This window comes from Gavia stellata, chromosome 13 (genome assembly GCF_030936135.1).
Source record: "Gavia stellata isolate bGavSte3 chromosome 13, bGavSte3.hap2, whole genome shotgun sequence".
Taxonomy (NCBI): domain Eukaryota; kingdom Metazoa; phylum Chordata; class Aves; order Gaviiformes; family Gaviidae; genus Gavia; species Gavia stellata.
The window spans coordinates 8,688,097-8,710,240 of NC_082606.1; the positions used below are offsets into that span (position 1 = coordinate 8,688,097).

At 42.0% G+C, this 22,144-nt stretch overlaps 2 protein-coding genes across 2 annotated transcripts in view; one reads left to right on the forward strand and one right to left on the reverse strand.

The window, feature by feature from the left end:
- The window catches only part of MINDY2 (MINDY lysine 48 deubiquitinase 2), a 32,687-nt gene extending 20,616 nt beyond the window's left edge, over window positions 1-12,071 (reverse strand). Inside the window, exons 1-3 of the mRNA XM_059824122.1 lie at window positions 11,397-12,071; window positions 2,994-3,051; window positions 1,202-1,266 (exon numbers count right to left, since the gene is read on the reverse strand). Of these exons, the coding sequence (XP_059680105.1) occupies window positions 1,202-1,266; window positions 2,994-3,051; window positions 11,397-12,071 (798 nt within the window). The remainder of the gene's footprint in view (window positions 1-1,201; window positions 1,267-2,993; window positions 3,052-11,396) is intronic.
- A 2,198-nt stretch (window positions 12,072-14,269) lies between these two features.
- Window positions 14,270-22,144, forward strand: part of ADAM10 (ADAM metallopeptidase domain 10) — a 50,778-nt gene continuing 42,903 nt past the window's right edge. Inside the window, exon 1 of the mRNA XM_059824121.1 lies at window positions 14,270-14,324. Within this exon, the coding sequence (XP_059680104.1) occupies window positions 14,270-14,324 (55 nt within the window). The remainder of the gene's footprint in view (window positions 14,325-22,144) is intronic.

Sequence of the window (22,144 nt, forward strand, 5' to 3'; positions counted from 1 at the left end):
AATATTAACTGTGTGACAAGATAAACACAAAATTATGATTAACACAAATACTTAGTTCCAATGCTTCTGAAATGTAGTAATTTTGTAAGACTTAGTTGCCTAGTTTCTTTTCCCCTCTCACATTATATCACTCATGCATCTACAAATACATTTAGAACACACCTAGAACATAAGGTTTCTTTAAAATTGTACAGTTAAATATTTAAGGAAAATGTTTGTGCTACTTACACAGTGAACCCATATATCTGAGCACAAGAAAGCCATAGAGGTTGTACTTTAACCAGGTATATAGTTTTCATCACCCTCCTGTAAGTTGATTATAGCTATAATCTTCTAAAGCACAGAATTGTGTGGAAAAAATATAGCTAATTTTGTTATTACAAAAAGAATTCATACAATTTGATACAAGCTATATTTTGGGTTATTATTAAAAGAATTCACATTCGATCTTCATTCTAATTTCAATTATCCCAAGATACTCGAGTTACTTTTCAACACTGAATGAGAGCAAGAAAAGATGACCTAATAATAAATAAAACTAGCTTGAAACCTAACACCTATAATAAATTAAAATGATTTTTCTATGAGTAATCAAAAAACAGCTGTGACCACTGAAGAGCTTGAAAAATTTGCTCCAAGATAACATATACTACATCTTTTTTTTTAATTAATAGCATTATTTTAAACATAGAAAGACTTCTGTAAGGACATAAAAATAGTGGTCAGTGCAAATAATACTGGCCTTTCATAATATGGAATGAACCTCTTTTTGTCCATCACAACTTAAAAATAGAGATCTCTTTCTTGCTCAGTTTACATCCTCAGAGAAAGTCTAGCAAGGATCACAGAATAGAGCACACTGAAGGATGCATAATAGAAGACTTCAAAGAGCAACTACCCTGTTCTATACTTCCATCTGTACTTCTGTGTTATAACTCCTCAATAAAAACAGAATTCTTTCATTACACTCATTGCAGGCAAAAAAAAAAATTGTGTTAATAGATACTGAGTTTTTCTTCACTAATAGGAAGTATTTATAAATAATACTCTACATCAAGCCTAGAAAAAAAAAATGGAAAAACTGACTACAAGCAATGGTTTGTGTGCGTCTGGTTTTTAACAAGGTCATAAACCTTAGGTGAAAGAAAAAGTTTTAGTTCCTTCAGACATAAGCAATTGTATTTTAGGAGCAGCTCCTTACCTGCTCATAGTTTAGACGCTGAATTTCAGATATCTCTTTAGGTTTTGCATCAAGAATATAGTCTCCTAAAAAAAGTTAAAATAAAAATAAGTTTATTCCACACTCAACTCTTCAACATTTCTATGAACACACCTGACTGAAGCTGACTGATCATAAATACCACCACTGAAGTCTTCTATCAAATGAATGAGATCACATTGTTTTACAACCTGAATTACAATTATGGAGTAAAATATGAGTATAAAAAAACCATAGTAAGCTCCTATTAAGAAATAAAATCAAATAGCCAATGTTGTTACTAAAGCAGCATTTCATAATCTCTTGGGGTATCATACAAATCTCTTAATTATTCAGAAATTTACCTCCGTCTGTGCCTCAACTTAAAAATATAAAAAGGTCAAACTGTTCACAATAAGATATGTAATTGCATAACATGATTTAAAAATGCAACCACTTATCCTGACTGATACTATGAATATTTTGGCATATGTTTCCATACACCAATAATTCTGAAAGGCTTGTATTCCATCTGTGTCTACAATACAAAGGTAATTAATCATTTAACACACTGGGGTTCAAGATTTGTAACATTTCTAGTGACTAGTATCCATAAACTGCCTCTCCCAAATTTTTTAGATTTTATTTCAATGCTTTTTGTATTTATTCCCTTGCTTCATTCCTAAAAATGGAATAAAGAAAGAAAAATATTGTTACAGGTTTCCTAATTTATTATCTTTTAAGTTAAGATTGTTCAAAGTGATTGAAGGGCTTTTTTTAATTTTTTTTTTAAGCTGTAGAAGAATGATTTGGCAACTGCTAATCTTGTTGACTCAATAGGAACCTAAATAATTTGATAAGGCAATTTTGTTATTCAATTTAATAAGATAATTCCAGAAGCTAATATATGCCTTCAAGAAAGAATACACACATTTAGCCAACTGTGATTATGCAGTGACTTCAGACAGTATTATTATATCAATACAATTAGAAGAAATGTTTAGACATAGGCAGCAAGATTTCTTCAGACTTATTTTTTGGAAATTATGTAATTAACTTTTTTCCTTCCACTGAAAGATTCAGCGATATGCTTTTGAAAAGAACAAGCTACATTTTTTAGACGCAAAAAGAAAGAAAATACAGTAAGTTTTTTTTTCCTTCTGCTTAAGAAAAATCAAACCTAGTCTATTAAACTCAAATATTTTATATTTGTTAGGCTACAAATGGAAAGTGCTGTGGTACATCTAGCTTAAGTAGTATCGCAACTACACTTTTAACACCTGGATCATTCTGGGCTATTGAAGTTACAGACTTGTCAGATGGAAACAGCTGCAGTTTTGCTGAAGACTGAATCTGATAATGGAGTAGTGCCTGCAAATGAGACCCCAATCACTGGGATGACTAAATTAATTTTTCCTGTTATTTTAATTGGGTCATACTACCAAGGATTAGAGTTACTTCAGGCAATTAAAGGCACAGCTGACATACTACATTCTGTCAACTATAACAAAACAACATTGTAAGAGACATGAGCAAGTTTCAATCTACCAACATGTTGGTGTACTAAGCCATAACAACTGTATCACTAGACTAATCACTTAAGAAAGCAGTACAGAAAACTTCTATAAGCAGTTAAGGAAAAGCATGAGTAACCGAATACCATGAGTAGTTTTCTGGAAGCATGAGTTCAAATAAAGCTGAATAAAATAGTAAATAAATAAAACAGTTCTCCTATACTACTACTCACTAGTAAGTATAATATATAAATTGAAAACCATTTACTGTAATTACTAACCTAAGTACTCCATCAGCTGTTCAGCCGTTATGATTTCCATCATTGGTGGCAGCTTAATCTGTGAAAGTAAAAGTATATTCTCTTTAAGCTGTCAAAACAACACAATTTACAAAGTATCAATAAGGTATTTCTAGACGCAAGTCTTCTGATCTCATTTGCCTCACTGATTTATAAGAGCATTAGCATACCAGGACCAAGAACCTTCCCAGAACCTCTACTAAATAACAGCTACTGGAAGAGATTAAAAAAGGCATTTTGGTTTTTAGAGAAACCACATGCACACAGTACTTTCACTTGCAGCTCTCTGCATAGTCCTCCCTGCTCCCACCAAAACATTTCACCAGCATCCCCCTCGACTTCACAGGAGTTCACACCGCTCACTGCACTAGCTCAGCTGCAAGCATCCAAGATGAACAGACTGGGAACTGCAGCCACACTTAGTTAAGAAAATTTCACCTTATTCAGCAAAGTATTTGACGCCCTGCCTTCACTATAACGCTTAACTGAGTCTTAACTCAGAAAGTTCCTGCATACAGACAAGAGGCTGTAGAGAATCTGGTGGCAGGAGCTGCTGGGACAGGGAAGGAAGCCAAGAGTCATGCAGGTATGAGGAAATAACCTCCCAGCCTCTCATCCCGCACTCACATTTCAAGGGTTTGGTTTAACTCCATACAGCAGAGACCAGACACACAGAACTCAGTGGTGAAGCTTCCATTCCCCTCTCCCCTGACCTATTCCTGTCATTGTCACCTCCTAAAATCAACCACCTTGGCAGCACCCAGAGCCAAAAGCTTCTTAGATATTAATCTCCTACAACCAGCATCCTCGGTAAACGCTTTCGTTGCACACTTCCACTTACATATCTCCCTGCAAAGCACAAACACATACAAAGGCATCTGGCAATCTGAAAGAATACCATATGAGTATATTGTCTTTAACCACAGCGTTCTCAATTTTTCTCTGCATAAATACGAATTCTATTTTTCTAAGATTGAGGGGGGAGGGTTGGTTAATTTTTAAGCTTTCTCTTCAGTTCTAATCTTCTTGTCCTATCTCTCTTTAACATCTTACAACTGAAAGTCTAGAAAGTCTGGTATTTATTTTATTAGGAATTTTTTAATCAAGTTCCTCAACACTGATCACTGTTCTCCTTGACACAGATAGAAAGACGTGATGTGAGATTGTTAACTCATTCTTAAGATTTAATAGGCTCCAACTACTTGGCTGATTGTAGAGAAGAAGGAGGAGGTAGAAAGCCATGAGATAGAAGAACAGTACTTATAAAGCCTTTGATGCAGCATCCCAAACTCAGGAATACACTATAGCAACACGCTACACTGTTCACATCGTGATAGAGAGGGTTTCCTTCCCAGTCTGAGAGCCAAGCTATTTTAGTAACCTTCCAGAGAAAATGAGGTGTAATTGGACTAAATTTATCTCACCACCAATTTTAACATATTTGACAAAAGGCAAACATGTTAAATAAATGGATTTACAAGAAGTTTCACTAAATTTGGAAGAAGAAAGAGACCCAAGTTAATATGCCCATGCTTAGGTTAGAATTGGCCACACAGTATATGCCACACATTGATCAACCCATAGATGGTGGACACAAAGAAGCTGACAGTACTGTCAGGGATCGGGGGAAGGAAGGGAATGAAAGTATAAATTGGTAGTAAAGCAGGAAATTAGTGAAGCATAAATTCGTAAGAAAGAAGGCTTAATTAGTTCTGCTTATAAAAAACAAATTAAATAAATTAAACAAGAAAAATCAGTCATGGATGCATAGGCACATGAATTTTTTTAAAACATCTTTTAAATGAGTGACAACTGATTGTAACTTAGAAAATTTCTTAATCTCTTCCCAAAACTTCTCTAAGTTTCACCAATACTCAACAGGCAAAAGGTTTTCATAATCCTTGATCTTGATCATAATATTCATACTGAGTATTCACATAAATACAATATATTGTGTCATGTAAATAACAGGACTACAGGTTCGAAAAACTGATTCTTAAACGTCCAGCTCTGAACTGGCAACATTCAAGCCTTAGCAAACATTAGCTGTGCACACCCCTGAGTTGGGTCTGGTTCATTACAGCTCCTAGGGCGTATCGATGTAACAGCACAGAACAGAAATACTTACACTAGCTATGCACAAAGTGGTTCTGGGACTATAAACAGTACAGATGTGCCAATATAGTAAGAAGGAAAATTAACATTGCTCCCTTGACTATTAGCAGGACTACTGTGATGATTCTTTCAGGACTGAAGCTAGCTCTTTTTATTATTTGTTTAAAACTATTCATATCAGCTCAGCCAGCATTGCTTGGGGGTTTCTGCTCTGCACCACATTTGGGAATCTAGAAGTATGCCTACACTGCAAACAGCAGCTGTAAAGCATAATTACATGGGTGACCTATACTTGAGCTCTGCATAGTCATGGCATAAACATATTAATGCTTCAGACTTTATGAATTGAAGCAGTTATTTGTATCACTGATTAACAATCTGAATTTTCTCTCACAACTGTAATACTAAGCAATTTTTTTTTTTTACTGCAGAACCAAAGCGTTTTACTCATATGTGCAGAATCTCTCATAATTAGATATTTTAACAAGCTAAATCTCAAAATTAACTGCTTAATTAAATGCTAAACAAAGTTAATAGACTACTTCACAGCATAATTTTAGGGCTGGCATGTTTTGTGGGACATTGATCACATCTTCAAAGTGGGCTAATGGGGTTCCAACACAGACATAAGTATTTCTGAACAGAGCTGACTTAAGGATATAGAGAGAACATGACATTTCCTAACTTCAGAGCTTCATTGCGAGCACTTAAGCTACAGGAAGCGTACTACAAAGAGGAAACAGGAAAGATAAACACCTTAAAACTTAAGGGAGAGAGAAATCCTACAGAACCACAGTCATTCTCCACATAAATCAACAGAAGAAAACAATGTAAGCAATAGTATTGAAAGCTGTTGTTGTCCATAATCTATTATTTTGAGGAACAAATTTTCTCAATAGGTTTCAATGCTTAGTTGCTAGATTTTACATTAATTTTACATTTTAGGAAAAACGCGCTTCCTCAGCTCCCACCTATTTCCTGTACCCCTCTATCGCAGTGTCCTGGTCTTTTGCCCTGATCTCTCTTCCTAACTCTAGCTACTTTTCATTGTTTTCCCTCCCATTCTCAAGAGTGGGAAACTAAATCCTTCTCGCTCAACTATAATATGAGGTACAGTTAAGCCACCTTTGTAATTAAAAGACAAGATTGGTAAACAAATTTTCATATTGAACAGTTTGTCTAACACAACTTACGCAGTTTCTATGCATTAGACTACAAACTGGAAAACTACATAATACTAATTTAAATATTTTCTACTGTATTCTCCCACTCTTCAGAAGAGCTTAAAAAAATTAAGAGATTAGCCCTGCACAGAAGCTAACACTTCTGAAAATACTATGCATGTAGAGATGGACGATGCAAATTTCTAATGGCATATTATTTGTAGTCTCAGAACAGGGTTATCTAAAATATGCAACTCCCTTGAATTCAGCGTTCCAGAAGAGGTAAGGGTAGGTTCAACCTGCCTTGATGAAAAAGAATTAATACTCCCTGCAAATACGTACCTCTTGCCCTGAAGGAACAGCTTCATAAACTTATCACACAATAGCCTGATAGTACATGCTATCACCAGATAACCTTAACATCTTCCCCGTCATCCAGGTTTCCTTCAGCCCCTCAGAGCAGGCTTCCTGTTCTGGAAAATGTACAGCTACAGGCCTACTGATTTGTAAGCTCAACTCATCCCACAGATGCAGGGAGGAAGGCTGCCAAGGCCTCTGCTGAGCATTCATCAGAAGCTCACCAGCAACTCACCTTTGGAGGCTGAGTGAGTTCATCTGAGCAATCTGTGCAAATTCTCGCCATAAGGAGGTTTAGCTCAGCAATAAGAAAAAGCAGGTCACGTGTAAATGGCCAATGCCAGACCTCAGACCAGGCACTACCACTGCAGACTCTGACAAATCAAACAGCTATCAGCAGGAGCACACTGTACTCAGCTCCTCTAAAAAACTGGCCATTTTTATGAGAACCTAAAAGTAAAAATTTCAAACTAGAAATTTTTTATTCGACCTCTTCTCTGCACCTCAACCCTTCCATTCGTTGAGAGGACTGTGATTGAAAAAAACTTTTGAAGACACTGTCAAATATGCTACTGGGATTATTCTCCTACATAAAAAGCTGTAAGGACAACATATTCCATATGCATTCACTTTTCAATACAATATTAATATTATTTATATTTGCATTACATTATGTTTTCCCTTAGGCTGATTTTACATTCTGAAACAATTTGTTTCTCTGTTCCCTGGACATTTCAGATACATAATTTCTGTGCAATGCGTTAAAGTCCACAGAGTTCTTCAGCTACATGACATCACACCCTACCTAAGAAACACAGAGCAGAATTATATGGCACCCTCATTAAGCTTTTAGCATCTGATGATTGCCATGGAGTACATCCTGAGAAGGGCTACCCCCTCCAACAAAATTACTATTTAATGCAATGCCAGAAGTTATCAGAAAGTGGTGCGTGGACTACACCTAGCAAAGATCACAAAAAGTACTTAGAAAAGCAAGTTTCGCATTGCTAAGCTTAACTACATGGTGAGCCACAGGTCTGAGGAAAAACTGAACAGTCTTCAGATTTAAACAGGCTGAAAGGCAGCCTCCTACACTACATCAGAAGAGACAACCCATGCTTGCACCTACTTTTTTTAAATATTTGTTTCAATACTTACTTCTGCTTTCATTTCCATTAGAGAAGCCTAAATGTTTACCACACTGTTTTGCACAACAGTTACTTTCTCAAGTTGGTATCACGCTGCTTTTGTTTTCTTTTTACTTAAAAGAACACTGCTTTAACATTTCTGTAAGCAGAACTCCTCCACTCTATCCCCTAAAGGCTAAACTGCAAGTTAAGCTTATACAGGCAGCCTGCAAAAACACTTCAGGAGGAAAGCAATGATTTCATAATTATAACAATTAAAAGTATGGCTTCTACAATCAGCCACCTCAAAGTTGTATGTCCAGACTCCTTTGGAAGCAGTGGATAGAAGAGAGGTAGCAGCTTTATTGCAAGTTTAGTTCCAAAACATGGTACTATCAAAAAGGAATTTGATCAGTCCCAATAGGTGCTACTATTTCAGAATTTCAAAAAACTCAAGCATTGCCAAAACAGTATCTCACAGATAAGAACATACAGATGCAGCACTCTCAAAGACTCAATTATTTTTAAGTAGTCTTTATACCTGAATCCCTAAATAAAAATCTTAACTCTAATATCAGAAATACCTCCAAAAGGCATAATAAAAACTGAATAACGATTCGGAATAGAAAAGAATCTTGCTCTGTTAATGAACAAGATCTTCATAACCACTAGGAAGAATTTTTTTAAGTATATGGCACACTTACCTAAGGTACAGTAAATTTTAAGTCATACTGTTATTGCAATCCTTTAAGCAAACTAACAAACTACCTATAGTGTCTCTTCACTCAGTAAAGGCTATCTCAGAAAAACTGTTTTGAATGAGGGCAACTGGGACACACAAACAGAAGGTCACAAAACTGTGAGTATATTTAAAACAATACTCTAATGTGGGGGTAAGAAGCTTGCATTTTGAGGAGCTGAAATACCCGAAAATGTGAGTTCTCCTTAATATATCCAAATGTTAATCTGAGTTTTGGGGCATAAATGTTTCCATGATTATGGCCTACATACCCTCAGAACACTTCCCACTTACTACTAAGTAGTAAATAAAGATTTTCATTCTAAGCACATTGATTATGTGCCACTTGTCACAAACAATTACGTGAATTCAGCTTCCACTGCTGCAGCTGATACACAGTATTGGATCTCAAGGTTATCACTCCCATTCTGGAATAATGGAAGCATGTAATTGGCCATGCAAAGGAAAGTATCCATGAAAACTTGACAACTAGTATTGTAACTACTGTTTCTCAACGTCGAGAGAGAACATGTAAATCTATTACCTGAAGTCATTTCAGGCCATATCTACCTACAGGATGACCAAAACTCTCAACCTTGTCAGGATAGAGTTCTGAGAAGGAAAGTTGGTGGTTGATACAGGGCAGAGAGCCCAAAGCTTAACTGTTCACCTTCTTATTCTCCATTGGAATTTTATTTCCCCTCCTTATCTCCTTCTTACTCCATTTTTTTTTTTCCCCTGCCACATAGCTTCTTTTCACCTAACACAAGCTATGGTATTCTCACTCTGCTTTTGCCTGTTTTCATCTCTTGGTCTGCTTCCTTGTTCCCAATTTATAATTACCTGACCCAATCTAGTGTTCATCTTGGTTCAGAAGAAGTGAGAAGAACGTGGATGTCCATCCTCAGCCTTGGTATGTAGCTAGCTACTGTCAGTGATGTATAGATGAGCTGCCAATAAGGCTTACCACTCCAAACAATGCCAACATGGTTCTTGACCATAAACTGGAGAAAAGAAAGGCTAATTTGGAGAGGCACTAATTAGGAAAATCAATTACAAGCAAGGGCAATATACAACCAACTAACAGGAAAACCCTCAAGCATATAAATATTAAGTCATGTGATGGCAGTTTCACCAATTTAGCTGCCTGTCTGCAACTCATGTAAATTCTGCTGAGGTTTTATATGAACAGACAGAATTATACAAAACCCTTCCTGTAATCCTAGCAATAGAAATGGTAGGGCACTCCCAAGAGGCATTTTGATTTTCACCTATTTATAAGATTGGGTATCACCTTAATTCTCACTATGTAATATTTCATCAAAGCTGAATGGCAGTTAAAATTCTGGATGGAGGACAGCAGAAGAAAGCAATCATATACTTAAGGAGGCAAAGGAAGAATGCTAAGTAACAAAAACTTAAATGCAAACAACAAGAACAGTGCTGTCTCATTTATGTGCTTTCATTAAATAAAAGGTTAAAAAGAAAAATCCTGTAACTTGCCATTTCTTTTAAAACACCACCACACAGAATGATAAGGAATGATAAGTTCTCCAAGGCCCTCCACTCACCCCTAGATGCTAAAGAAGGAGCATAGAAAGCGAGTGTTAAATACTGAGGTCTAAGACAACCTTCACACCCTCTTGAGGATGGCAGAACCTACATAAGGCAATACCTTAAAGCCACACAGAACTTCCCTGTACTGCTTTCACCAATGGCTAAATATCCACATCACTGTACCCACAGCTTTCCTCCTGATGTATGAGCTATTCTGCTCAGGAAAATGTACAGAAGATATAACTAAAAAAAAATCATTAATCTTTTGGAAAATTACCTTCCTCTAAACAAATTTCTTCTTCTAATATTATTTCCATTTTGACCTTTTCCTATGTCACCTATTACACCTGTGAACAACCTTCTACTACTCTAATACCAAAATTCCTCCCCTTGATACTACAGCATAAAAACCACTCCCATAAAGCTTTACTATTCTTTGACTCCATTCTATCAGCACACCAATTTTTGAGGGTTGAATTGCCAGCATTTCTTGAGAAGTACCCCCTCCTCCTTGTTCTGCAATGCACGCAACCTCATAGCTCTTCTCCAACAGATATTCCTTTCACGTATGAATGTTAATAATTACATTATACCTTACATTTTAATTGCTTAAAAGTTAAAAAGAATTATTTTAAGACTACAGGAAGTCCGTATCCACGATGGCTATTAGAACACAAGAACTTCCAGGTCTCAAAGCTGTACCCGATCACGACGTGATTTACGCGTTAACTTAAATACATTCTACACTACGTAACTGTACAAATGTATCCCCGTTATTCAGGCAGTTATTTGTACAAATCTATATTTTGTACAATTCTGCATACACTTCATCACACAAAACTAACTTATTTTCCCAAAATACCATCTATGTTTTCCGTGCTATAAATAGTAATGTTTACTTAGTAGAAACCGGCACACATCTGCAAACCATACATTGCTCAGTTTAGTAAGGCCATCATCTAGATTTTTATTTCTATTTTAAGGGGACAACAAAGTAAGTTTATATATGACAGCAACATCTAAGTAGTATATTGGCCACAGACTGCCAGCCATTACTTATTTTCCAAGTTCTCTATGCGACATATGCGCTTAACAGCAGAAATAAGTCTGCGTCTTAATCAGCACAAACTTCCAGCGGTGCATTAACGTGGCTTTGGCACAGGCGCCCCCGAACGCTTCCAGCGCTACACGAAACGCCTCGTTAGCCCCGACGATGCCGGCGTTTCCAGGTCACAGCGCTGCCCAAGCGACACCGCCCGCCCGGCGCGCACCCGCCATGGCGGCGGCGGCGGCAGCAGGCGCCCCGGCGCGCCCGCACACACGGTACCTTCCAAGCCAGCAGCAGCACGTTCATGATGGCCAGCAACGGGCAGGGTCCGTTCTCGTTCTGGGTGATGACGGGCGTGTTCTCCTCCTTCCAGCGGACCCACTTGATGTGATAGACCGACTGGCCCGGGAAGCGCTCCTTGGAGGCGGAGAAGAGCTGCGAGCCCGCCGCGGGATTATCCCCTTCGGGCTCCGGGGCCGGGCCCCCCGAGGCGGCCCCCGCCACCACCGCCTCCTCGGCGTCGCTATTGAGCTCGGAGCTGCTCGGGCAGCAGGAGTGCAGGTTGGAGAAGGACTCCAGCGAGTCCAGGCTCCGGGACTCCTCCCCCGGGGGGCTGGGAGCCCCGCTGCTCCCGGAGCCGGCCCCCGCGGGACCGCTCTCCGAGGTAGGCGCCGCTCCGGGGCTCTCCGGCACCGCCAGCCCCGCGCCGTCTGCCGCCGGCGGGCTGCCCTCTGCGGCCCGTGAGGGAGACGCCGTCCGAGAGGCCGCAGCGGGAGCGGGGGCCGGCTGAGGGGAAGGGCTGCGCCGCCCGCCGCCCTCCTCAGCCGCCGCGGGCCCGTCCCTGCAGCCGCCCTCACCTGCTGCCGCCTCTTCCAGAAGGAGCTGGTTGGCAGCACCCCCGCCGCCCCTCTTCAGCGAGCCCGGAGGCGGCGGGGGCTGCGCCAGGCTCTCCATGCCCGGCCCGCCCGGCTCCTTCGCTCTCTATTGGCACCGCAGCGGCTGATCCTTCGCCAACAGCGCCCGAGACGCCATAACAGCAGCGACGGCTCCGCCCCACCAGGGACGCGCGGGCGGGAGAAGCAGCCGCGGGTCTCAGCGGGGCCCGGGTCGGGGGGGGGGCACCCCACGGGCGGGGCCGGCGGGGCGGGGGAAGGCGCCGGCGGGGCGGGAGCCGGCAGCCGGGGCGCCAGCGGCTTGGGGAAGGGGCGGGAGGGGAAACAGCTGGGGAGCGCGCGCGCCCGCAGGCCGCGTGAGGGGCGCGGTGAGCACGCGCAGCCGGAAGGGGCGGCACGAGGCGCGGCAGCCACGGAGCAGGGCAGGGCCGTTCTACATCCCGGGGGGCGCCAGCCGCGCGGAGCGGCTGCCAGCCGCCTCAGGGCACCCCTCTGAAGCGGTGCAAGGACCGGGGGCGCCTGCTCCCCTCTCCCAGGCAAGACCGCCTGCCCCGCGCCGGTGCGCCTGACTTCCGCGAACGAGCCCCGGTGTTGCAGGAAGCCGGCGGGGGCGGGGCTGCGCCTGCGCGGGAAGGGCGGCGGGCAGCGCCCCGCCCCCGCAGAGGCTGAGGTAAAGCGCGGCGGGAGAAGCGGCCCCCGTGCTACGAGGGGCTGTCCCGCGCAGGGGCGAGCTCAGCGCCCCGAAATGCGTTCAGTGGTTTTTACTGCCGCTTGTTGGGTGCCTGTACTAAACAAACGTGGTAGTGGCGAGCGTAATAGATCATTTGAGAACTCATGCAGTTGTATTACTCGGACGTCACCCTAATGAACCTATTTCCTTCTCCCCCTGTGGAAACCTTCAGCTTTTAATCACAAATACAGTTTTGGTAAGATTTTTTGTTTTCTCTTTTCCGTTTACAGCAGTTCTCTTATCTGAGCTCTTCGTAAACAGTTGCATCAACTTCAGCAGCCTTATCTGAAGTACATTCATTGCAATTGTACTTTCTACTTACGTGTCCGCTTAACGACTTTTCTCAACAGCATTAGTGGGGGAAGATTTTTTTTTTTTAATTCTGAAAGGGCAATGGGAATGGAAAAGCACAAACAGAACGGGGGTGACAGTAAACTGAGAAACTTGTCACGAGCCCCAATATAAAAAAAATCTTTGAGTTCGCATAATTGAATGTAAGAATTAACATATTGACAAACAAGAAATGAAACATTCTGTCTGAACGGCTCACGTTTTTATCTTCATTGGAGGATTTTCCTTCACACTTGAATCGTGAAGGTTGTTCAAGAGACTCTCAAAATGAAGAGGTCCCTGCTCACTGGGGACAACTGCAGCGCTTCACAACGCGTAGAGCATCAGGGGAAATAGGTGACCTACAATAAAACCCGAAAAGTGAGCAAGTAAATTAGTTTCTGCAAAGAAAAACGTGTAACTGATAAAGGGATGAAGGAAACCAGCTGATGCAACGTGTTTACACTTTCCTAAGACCTCATTACGGTGAGCGTTCCAAGGAGCCGGAGAGAAGCCTGCTCAACAAGTAACGGGTAAAGTTTATGCACCCGCGCTCGTTCTTTCCCTCTGAGGACGTAGATCACCCACGCAAGTACCGGCGCCCCTCGGCCCCGGCGGAGCCCTTCGAGAGTCCGGGAGGCCGCGGCCGCCCCGCCCCACGGACAGCCCTAGGGCGGTGGCAGGCGCGGCCCCGGCCCGCCTCGGCCGGCAAGCCGCCAGCCCCGGGCAAAACCCCGCTCCCCGAGGTGGCCCGGGGCGGTTCTCCCGCTGTGCCTCGGGCGGGACCCGCGGCCGGGGCCTACCCGGATTTGCTGCTGAGAAAACACAATTTCCCCCGGGCCCTGCGGCCGCAGCCGGGAAGGCGCCGGGCCCCGGGGCGGGCGGCCGCGCACTGCCCTCCTCCCTTACGTCCCGCCCGGCGGGCGGTGACCGCTCTTCCGCCGGGCGCCGCCCCGCCCCTTGTCACGTGGGCGGGGCGGCCGGAGGAAGTCGTGGTGCGGGGACCGGAGCGGAGCGTTGCTGAGCGGGGGGGCGCCGGGGCGGGCTGCCGATCCCGTCTGATCCGTGCGCGGAAGCGGTCCTCCAGAGCGGCGGGGGACAAAGCGGAGGGAGGCGCGGAGCTCGCCCCTCCCCATCCCGGCGCTGACTGGAGTGGATGTGCTGTGGGTAGGCGGTGGCGGGGCCTGGGCCCGGTGAAGATGGATCTGGCGGGGACGATAATCCTGCTGTGCTCCTGTGCGGCAGGCGCCGGAGGTGAGGAGCGGCCGGGCCCGCCCGGCCCCGCGGGGCCCTGGCCTGCGGCCCTGGTTCGGGGCTGCCGGCCTTCCTTCCTCCTCTCTGCCGTGGCTTAGGGCTGGGGGTGGCGGGCCCCCCTCCCTGGGGCGCCGCGCCTCAGCGCCCCGGCGGCAGGCCGCGGCTGGGCCGCCGGCCGGGGGCTCTCCTTTCCGTCGTCCGCTCCCGGGCACGGTCCGCACCGTCCTGCCCGGGCCCTTTCCCCCCCGCCGCCTGGGAGCGGCCCAGCGCCCCCACCCTTTTCCCGGGGCTTCCCCCCGCCGCGGACCGAGTCAGCTGTTCTCCCCTCCTTTCTTCCTCGGCCCCTCTCCCCCACCGCGCTCGGCGGTGCCTTCCTCTGCCCTGCTCCCTGCTCTTAGTCCCGCTTCAGTCCCTCGGGACTTTCCTCGCGGTCCTAGTAGCCGCTTCCCGGTTACCTTTCTCCACCCCGTCCCCCGCCCGCGGACGGGGCCAGCCGGCGGCGGCTCCGGGGAGCTGGTGTGGGGGGGGGAGGCGGCGGCGGGCTCCGCCGGCCGCTCCCGGGTGGGCCGGGAAGCTGCGCGCCGAGTGCGGGCGGACCGCGGGGCTGCCCGCGCAGGTGTCCCGCTGCCCGCGGAGCGGGGCGCGCCCTCAAACCTCGCCTTCCCTGCGGCCGCTTCCCTGTCCCCGAAACCAGGAAGGACTGTAGACGGAAGGTTCAGCTTAATGAAATGAAAGACGAGCTCGGGTTTTTCCCGAAGTGTGACGGTGGTTTCGAGGAGGGTCTCCGCTCTCTCCCAGGCCAGGGGAAAAACATGCTTATGTTTATGGGCGACGTGTAGCTTTGTAAAGGCTCCCGTTACGAGTTGTTTTTCAGCATTAGAAAACTATTAGGGTAGTCTCTTTACTGCGTCTAGTAATGTTTCATTGTTCGAGTCACGGTAGGGAAATAGTTTCAAATTTTTACAAAACAAAAAGGTGGACTTCTGAGGGTCCTTCTAGAGAAGGATGGGTGGAGCAGCTGGTAAGGACTTGCTCTGTTTCGTTTGGCACCTCTCTTGTTTATCTGGGCTCCGCATCGGTGCACATCAATACGTAGGTTTATTAACAAAGAATCTAGCCCTAAATCCTAGTATTTTACATGTTCTCAAAAAATAACATCAAAGTATGTGAAAACTTCAGTAGGTTGTACTTGTGGCTAAGCTGTGAGATAAAAAGCAAGCTGATTCGCATGGTCAGAAGTCATCCCTGCATTTGTATGATCAGGAGTGGTATAGACAAAAGACTTTTCCCTCATAGATTCTTGTAAACTATCAAGATATTTCAGACTTAATTATTGGCATACTTTTCAAGGCCTCTTTGTTTTCTGAACTAAGCTGTGCTGGCACAGAATTAATTCAAAGTGATTCATTAACCAGTTGTGAGGGTTGTTTCCACTGTTGAATTCTAGGCAGGCAAATATGCCTTAAAGTTAAAATCAAAATGAGTGTGTAAAGTACAGTTCTCTGGATATATAGAAGCAAGTTCGTGAAGTGTATTTAATTTTAGAAATTCATGTTAATTTTTTTCTTTGAGAGAAGAATGAGCACCTTCAACACTTCTGGTGCTAGGAAGCACACCTCACTAGCAGGTAACAAGCATGTGTCTTTTGGTGTTTAGCAGTACAGGTAAATGTTTAAAGAAAGCTTAATAATGCTGGCTAGAAATCTAGAAATGATGGCCAATACACGTGTCCAAAATAGCCTGTGAAACTTTTTGGTAAAAGTCTCAATATGATTATGAAAGATTTATCATAACTATGTTGAATTAAAATTACTTTTTAATGTTAGAATTTTCTGTTTTAACTGTGTTCACATTTCTAGTTTCTTAAGTACTGTAATTGGTTTTTATTTACTGAAAAATAGAGTTCTTCATTTGAATGGTTTTCTAGGCAGGCATTAATATCTGTGTGGAAAAAGGGCAAGTTCATGATTCTTAACAATGTTACTGTGAGAGCAGTGGAAACTGGAAACAACTGAAAAAAAACCCAACAATTTACCTGTGTTTCATTTGTGTACATTGCATCTTGTGCTCATTAATTTTACACAAATCTTGAAACTAAGTTATATTTATCTGTAAAGCTGTCTAATTTTAAACCATGTAGGTATTAAATAGCAATAATTTTGAGAATTCCATTGATCTGCACTTTAAAAAAAAAAATGCTCTTCTCTATGTTGAGTCTGAGATTGGAATATTTTTACAGGATATCCGAGTTTGAACTCTTCTTTCAGAATAGCACAAGGCTTTGTGCCTGTATGTCATATTTATGCTCTATTGTAATAGTCTTTAGATACTTTAGATATAAAGGTATATTATAGATTAACAGAACCAATTGTAACTTCAGTTCACAGTTAAGTATGAACCACAAATTCAACTTTTTAAAATATTAAGGTACAACATAACTGAGATGGATTATTTGAGGAGAAAGATTAGTGATTTAACACCTGAGTGAAATCTCTTTGTTTCATTTGAAAAAAATATTTTCTTTTGTAGTTTATATTGTTCTTAAAATTATGTAAAAGGAATGCAATCAAAAACAATCACTAGCATTGCTGCACTAATGAAGTGTACTGCAGTGTCGGTATTATGCTGTTTTATAACTAGCTGTATGGTTTATGGTTAAAACAGACAAGTTATCAGCAATTTGGTTTAATAGGCCCTGAAACATGTGCTTGATCAGGTTTTGGTATTAGATTACTTTTAGGGCTCTCTTAGAAGTTTTTCTTTCTTTGCTACCACTGGATAAATATGACCTTCACAAAAGAAGTGGTCCAGTAGGTCAGTTTGGATACAGTTTCAGTAGTGTGAGAAGGAAAAGCCATGCCAATTTTTTTTTTTTTAGTAATTGGGGAAAGGTAGAATTTCTCTCAAGTAGATACTGTATACTAAAGGTAAGACATATGTGCCTTTTTTTTAAGATTTTTTTTTTTTAAAGTGAATCTCAGTGTTTTCCCCAATACCACTGGAATTGCTTAGCTTAAGGGATCATTCACTGGCTGGTGCTGTTAATAATTTTGATGTGTATAAAGTGATACTTAGTTTGGGCAATATTATTTGCAGCTTTCAGTAGCATGCTTTGTTGCATGTGATGAAGATGCATGGAGGTATATCAAACAGTACTTAATTACCCATGCATAATGATGTTCTTTGAGGAATGGAAATAACTGATAGAACCTTTCCCTTTACCTGAGGGTCATTTAAAAAAAAAAAAAGGGGGGGGGGAATAGAAAATATGGAAAAGAGAACTAATGAGACCCCAGAAAAGCTTGAATTTAAGAAAAGTGATCGTGCTTTGACTAGGCTGATCAGATGCTGAACATCATGCAGATCTATGATAAATTTTGTTTTCACTGGTAGAACACACTCTTCTGTTTTGCTAGGACTTCCAAGCTGTATCTTAGCGTCTTGTGCTGCTGCGTATTGAACTACGTATTTCCCAGGGAGCATGGGAGAAATTCTGTTTTTTTCTGGACACATGGGGGAGTTGTGGGAAGGCATTTATGAGCTATTGGGATCTGAGTAATTTAGTTTGCATCCTTGCTATAAATTGGGAAGAATACTAGCCTTCATTAACATGGCACTCAGCCTCCAGCATTTATCTGGGGTTTAAAATAAAAACATTATGAATTTGTATGGCTGGATGAGGCAGTGTCTGGTAAAGGCAGCTGTTGGATGGTTGTTTCAGAAATGCCCATGGTAATTAAAAGTAAATAAAATCAGGTGTTAAGATAGTAACTTTGAAATACCATTGCCCAAAAGCCTAAGATTGCAGTTTATTTTTCCTTTTAAAAGGATCTAAAGGTTCAGTTATGCAGTATGGCAGAGCCACTGTAATGAGTTACTGCTGTCTGGTGGTCCAGCCCTGGCTGTGCTTTCCTAGCTCTACTCCTTCAGTGCCTCTTGTGTTTGATGGCATGAGAAGCCAATTCAGCCTGCTAATTTAAACAAAAGAAATTAATCATTTCCTGCCAGACACGTAACTTCCATTGGTTTATTGTGCAGATCCAAGCCTAGTGGGGAGGAAGAGGGTAAAAAAAAAAAGTGAACATCTGTGTACTGCTTACACTGCTGGTGCTGTACTGTCTAACTGTGCCCTAAATGTGAGTTTTCAGTGAAGGGAAATTATCCTGACTTGACTTTTTGGTTACATGTTTTTCTTCCACCAAAAACTAACTTAACCAGAAGAGAAAGTATATTTTTCAGCTGAATCAGTTTTAGTGCCAGCACAAGGGAAGAATAGAAATGGAGTGGATGAAAAAGGGCAGCAGGACTTGCCCTTCTGCTGGCAGTTATGCAATGACAGCCTGAATAAATTCTTCAGTGAAATTCAAGTTGGGAGGTACATAGTAGGATTACTGGCTTTCAATATACTTAAGCACAGAAGTGCTAAATCTGAATGCTATGTACACTGTTTAATGTCCCGCGTAAAGGGAACATTTTAAAGAGAAATCAACTCTACATTGAAAACAGCTTGAAGAAGTAAAACTTACTTTGATTAACGTAATTAAAATTATAATCATAATTCTCTTAAATATATTTTTCATATGCTGGCATTTCAAATCTGCAAATGTGTGATGACACTTGCAGTAAAAAGAGTTGTCCAGCAGGTTAGCATGGCTGCTGAACAATCACTGATAGTCTGTCAAATCATATTCTGTGCTTTTTTCCCCACTAACAAACTTGAGTTGCATTTGAACTATTTGCCTTTGTCATGCAAGTCTTAAGGTTTAATAAAAACTTCACCTTTTAGAACACTGCATGCTTGATTTATCCTCTTATGGGTAGTTAAATGTCGTCATCTTTTACCATGATATGTATAAACTTAATAGATTTTTGTTTTCATTGGTAAACTTTCAGTACTGTTTATTACCTGTTGTCTTTATGTGCATGAAGCTAGCTTCTATAAGGATTTACTCCATAGTCTTCCCAGATACTGAAGTTAGTCGGAGCAGCCTGTAGATCTCCAGGCCATCCTCCTTGAAGATAGGAATGACATTTGTCTTGCAGTTGTCAGGACCCCCCCTCCATCACCATAACCTTCAAAAAGGTGATAGAAAGCCTCAAAATAACATCAACCAGCTCCCTCAGCCCTCTTGGATTCATCCCATCTGATCCCATGGGCTTCTGTATATCCAATTGGCTTAAGTGTTCCCTAGCTTATTTCCTCTGCTGTGGGTACTGCTTCACTCCCATAGACTGGGAAGGTTTTGTCTTGGGGGAGGGGGGGGAGTCTTCATGGTCTTCTTGGGGAAAATAACCATGGTGAATGAACTGAACAGCAAATCATTTAGCATAGACCACCAGTGATTGTTATATATAGCTGCTCAAGGTGTGCCAGGAGGCTTATCGCTAAAATCCCGTGGTTGATACATTTTATCCTTTGCATAAGCTTAGTTAGAAGGTGAGAACATATGCCTCAGACTCCCTGTCTGTCCCATGGGATTTGTCTCTGTTCAGAATGGCAACTGTAGATACTTTCTGTACAGCTTTTTGTAGGGATGCTGAAGAGCTGTAGGCCCTGGTACACAAAAATCTTTCACAGGGACTGACACCTTGAGATATTTGCCTAAATGTTCTGCCTAATTCTGTTTAAAGTCCTCCCTTGTATTTAGGTCTAAGACCATGCGAATAAAGCTTCATTCCTGGAGGGTTTTTGTCATAGTAAATGCCACATCTAATTTAGCAAGTCTTTAGAAGACTATCCTGTCAGGTTCAAAAGCCATCCTGTTGTCACTCTTGGATATCTGTATCCTAAAGGGTTCCTGTCCACTAGCTTAAACCAAGTATACTGTTAGCTTATTCCACTAGGTTGCCTGGAAAGGTGTCATGCTGTCTTTGATGTTTGGTTGGTGGCAACATGACACATGAAATTTGTAGAGCAGCTCCCTTAAACTGTATCTAGATGCTCATGGTTCAGTGTTCTTTACTACAGGCTTCCTCATCGTATCCTTATTTGAAAAGATCTGTCTTGCAGTCTCTATTAAAAATAAAGTACTAGTTTTTCAATGACAACAAAATAACAACAGTAGTTCATCACAGAGGTTGAGATCTGTGTACGTGCTGTTGTAACGATTTCCTGGGGTGCATTACTCTCAGATTCTGTGATAGACTTCTTCCTTTTTGATGCAGAGTCTTCTCATTACAAAAACCGGAGCTAGCAGTTGTATCTATCTCAGGCACCTCCTCAGTGATGTCGTCTTCCCAGTTTAACAAATTTTTGCCACGGGATCCTGTAAATTATGTTACCAAGGTTGAGTTACTTATTAAGCTACCTTTGTGAAGAAGATAATTGCTTTTGATGTGTAGCTGGTTTTATTAGAAGGAGATTGCATATCAGTTGCAGGCTTTGAACGCTATAGCAGTGTTAATGGTATACATGCTTCTGGAAGTGAAAGTAAACGTTAATTTTGAAGCCTTGATTTCAACCCTGTGTAAAGTCCCTTTTTAGAAAAGCTATGAAATAGCCTATACTCTAGGTGTTATGCAGCTGCTTTGGTTTAGCAAGAGGAGAGCCACAAGAGTGTTTGTGTTAAGTGTTCACTGTGAGAGTACTTAAAACATAGGGAATTTTTTTCAGTTTTGGAGAAAGGGAAAAGAAATAGCATTGTTTCCCTGTGTCATCACAGAAAGCGTATACATTTTGGTTAAGCGAAAGGGTTTTTGCTTAAAACCCTCTCTGCTTTTGCTTACCAGAGAGAACAGTTAGAAGGCTTTTTAATGTCCATAGTTTTTTTGCTGTCTTGTTGCAGTAGTTAGCACTTAAAAACTATTCTCTTTGACTTGGTTGAGTGCAGTCTTTCAGCTTTCCACATGTCATGTGACTTGGATCAGGTGGAAAGCATTATTGGGTCTTTGGTAAGTTGTTGTCCTTTAAAACTTTTTTTCTAGGTGCCTGAAGCTGTTCAAAGAGTACCTTGCAATACTGAAAAAAACCAAGGCCTGTTACAATTTAAGGAATGCATTATTACAGGCCTCCTACCACAGAAAAGTTGAAGATAACTTGTTAAATAGTCTTGGGATTATGGAGCACAGACGTGTACACATTCTGCAGCGTACTACCTCCTTAGTTTTGATAAAGGTTTTAAACTGAGTTATTAGTATCATATTCTAGATCTAGGTTCATTTTAGAATTAAAACTTCAGCTAAGTTTTAGCTTATTATCAGTTAATTTTTAAGTTTGTTTTATTTAATGTTGACACTTTCGGGTCATATACCTGGAACTGGAAAGCATGTACCTGTAGTCAGGCTAATGTATATTATGCATCAGTTTGGTATAACAGGTGGACTCAAGCTAATCTTCTTTGTTTTATAGAAGTTCTTGGGCCATAGGAGGTGTTTCTGCTTCATTTTGTGGGATTATGTTGGAAGTGGATTAGAGAAACATTGGACAGGGACAACATCCTTATCCCTTAAAATTCCTCATGCTGGTTGCTGAAACTTTGGATTCATCCTGTGTCTGTCTTATATTAGAATTCATATAGACTTACTTAAATCACACATTTTATAAATGTTTAAGACACCTAAGAGGCTTCTGGAAACCTGGATGAGAATGGACTTGTATTTTGAGACTAAGAGTGAGAGGAAGTTAGACTGAAGTTTTGTTATTGGACTGTCTTTGTAGTCAATGATGAAGAGTCAACATTTATAGAAGCCTACAGTACTGTGAGAAAATTTGAATGCAGTTTACTTGCAGTATGTTACTACTTGAATTTTAAAAAGATATGGCAATATCTCGTGCACATTGCTGCTAAATGCAAGCGATGCATTTGGAAATACTAATTTAC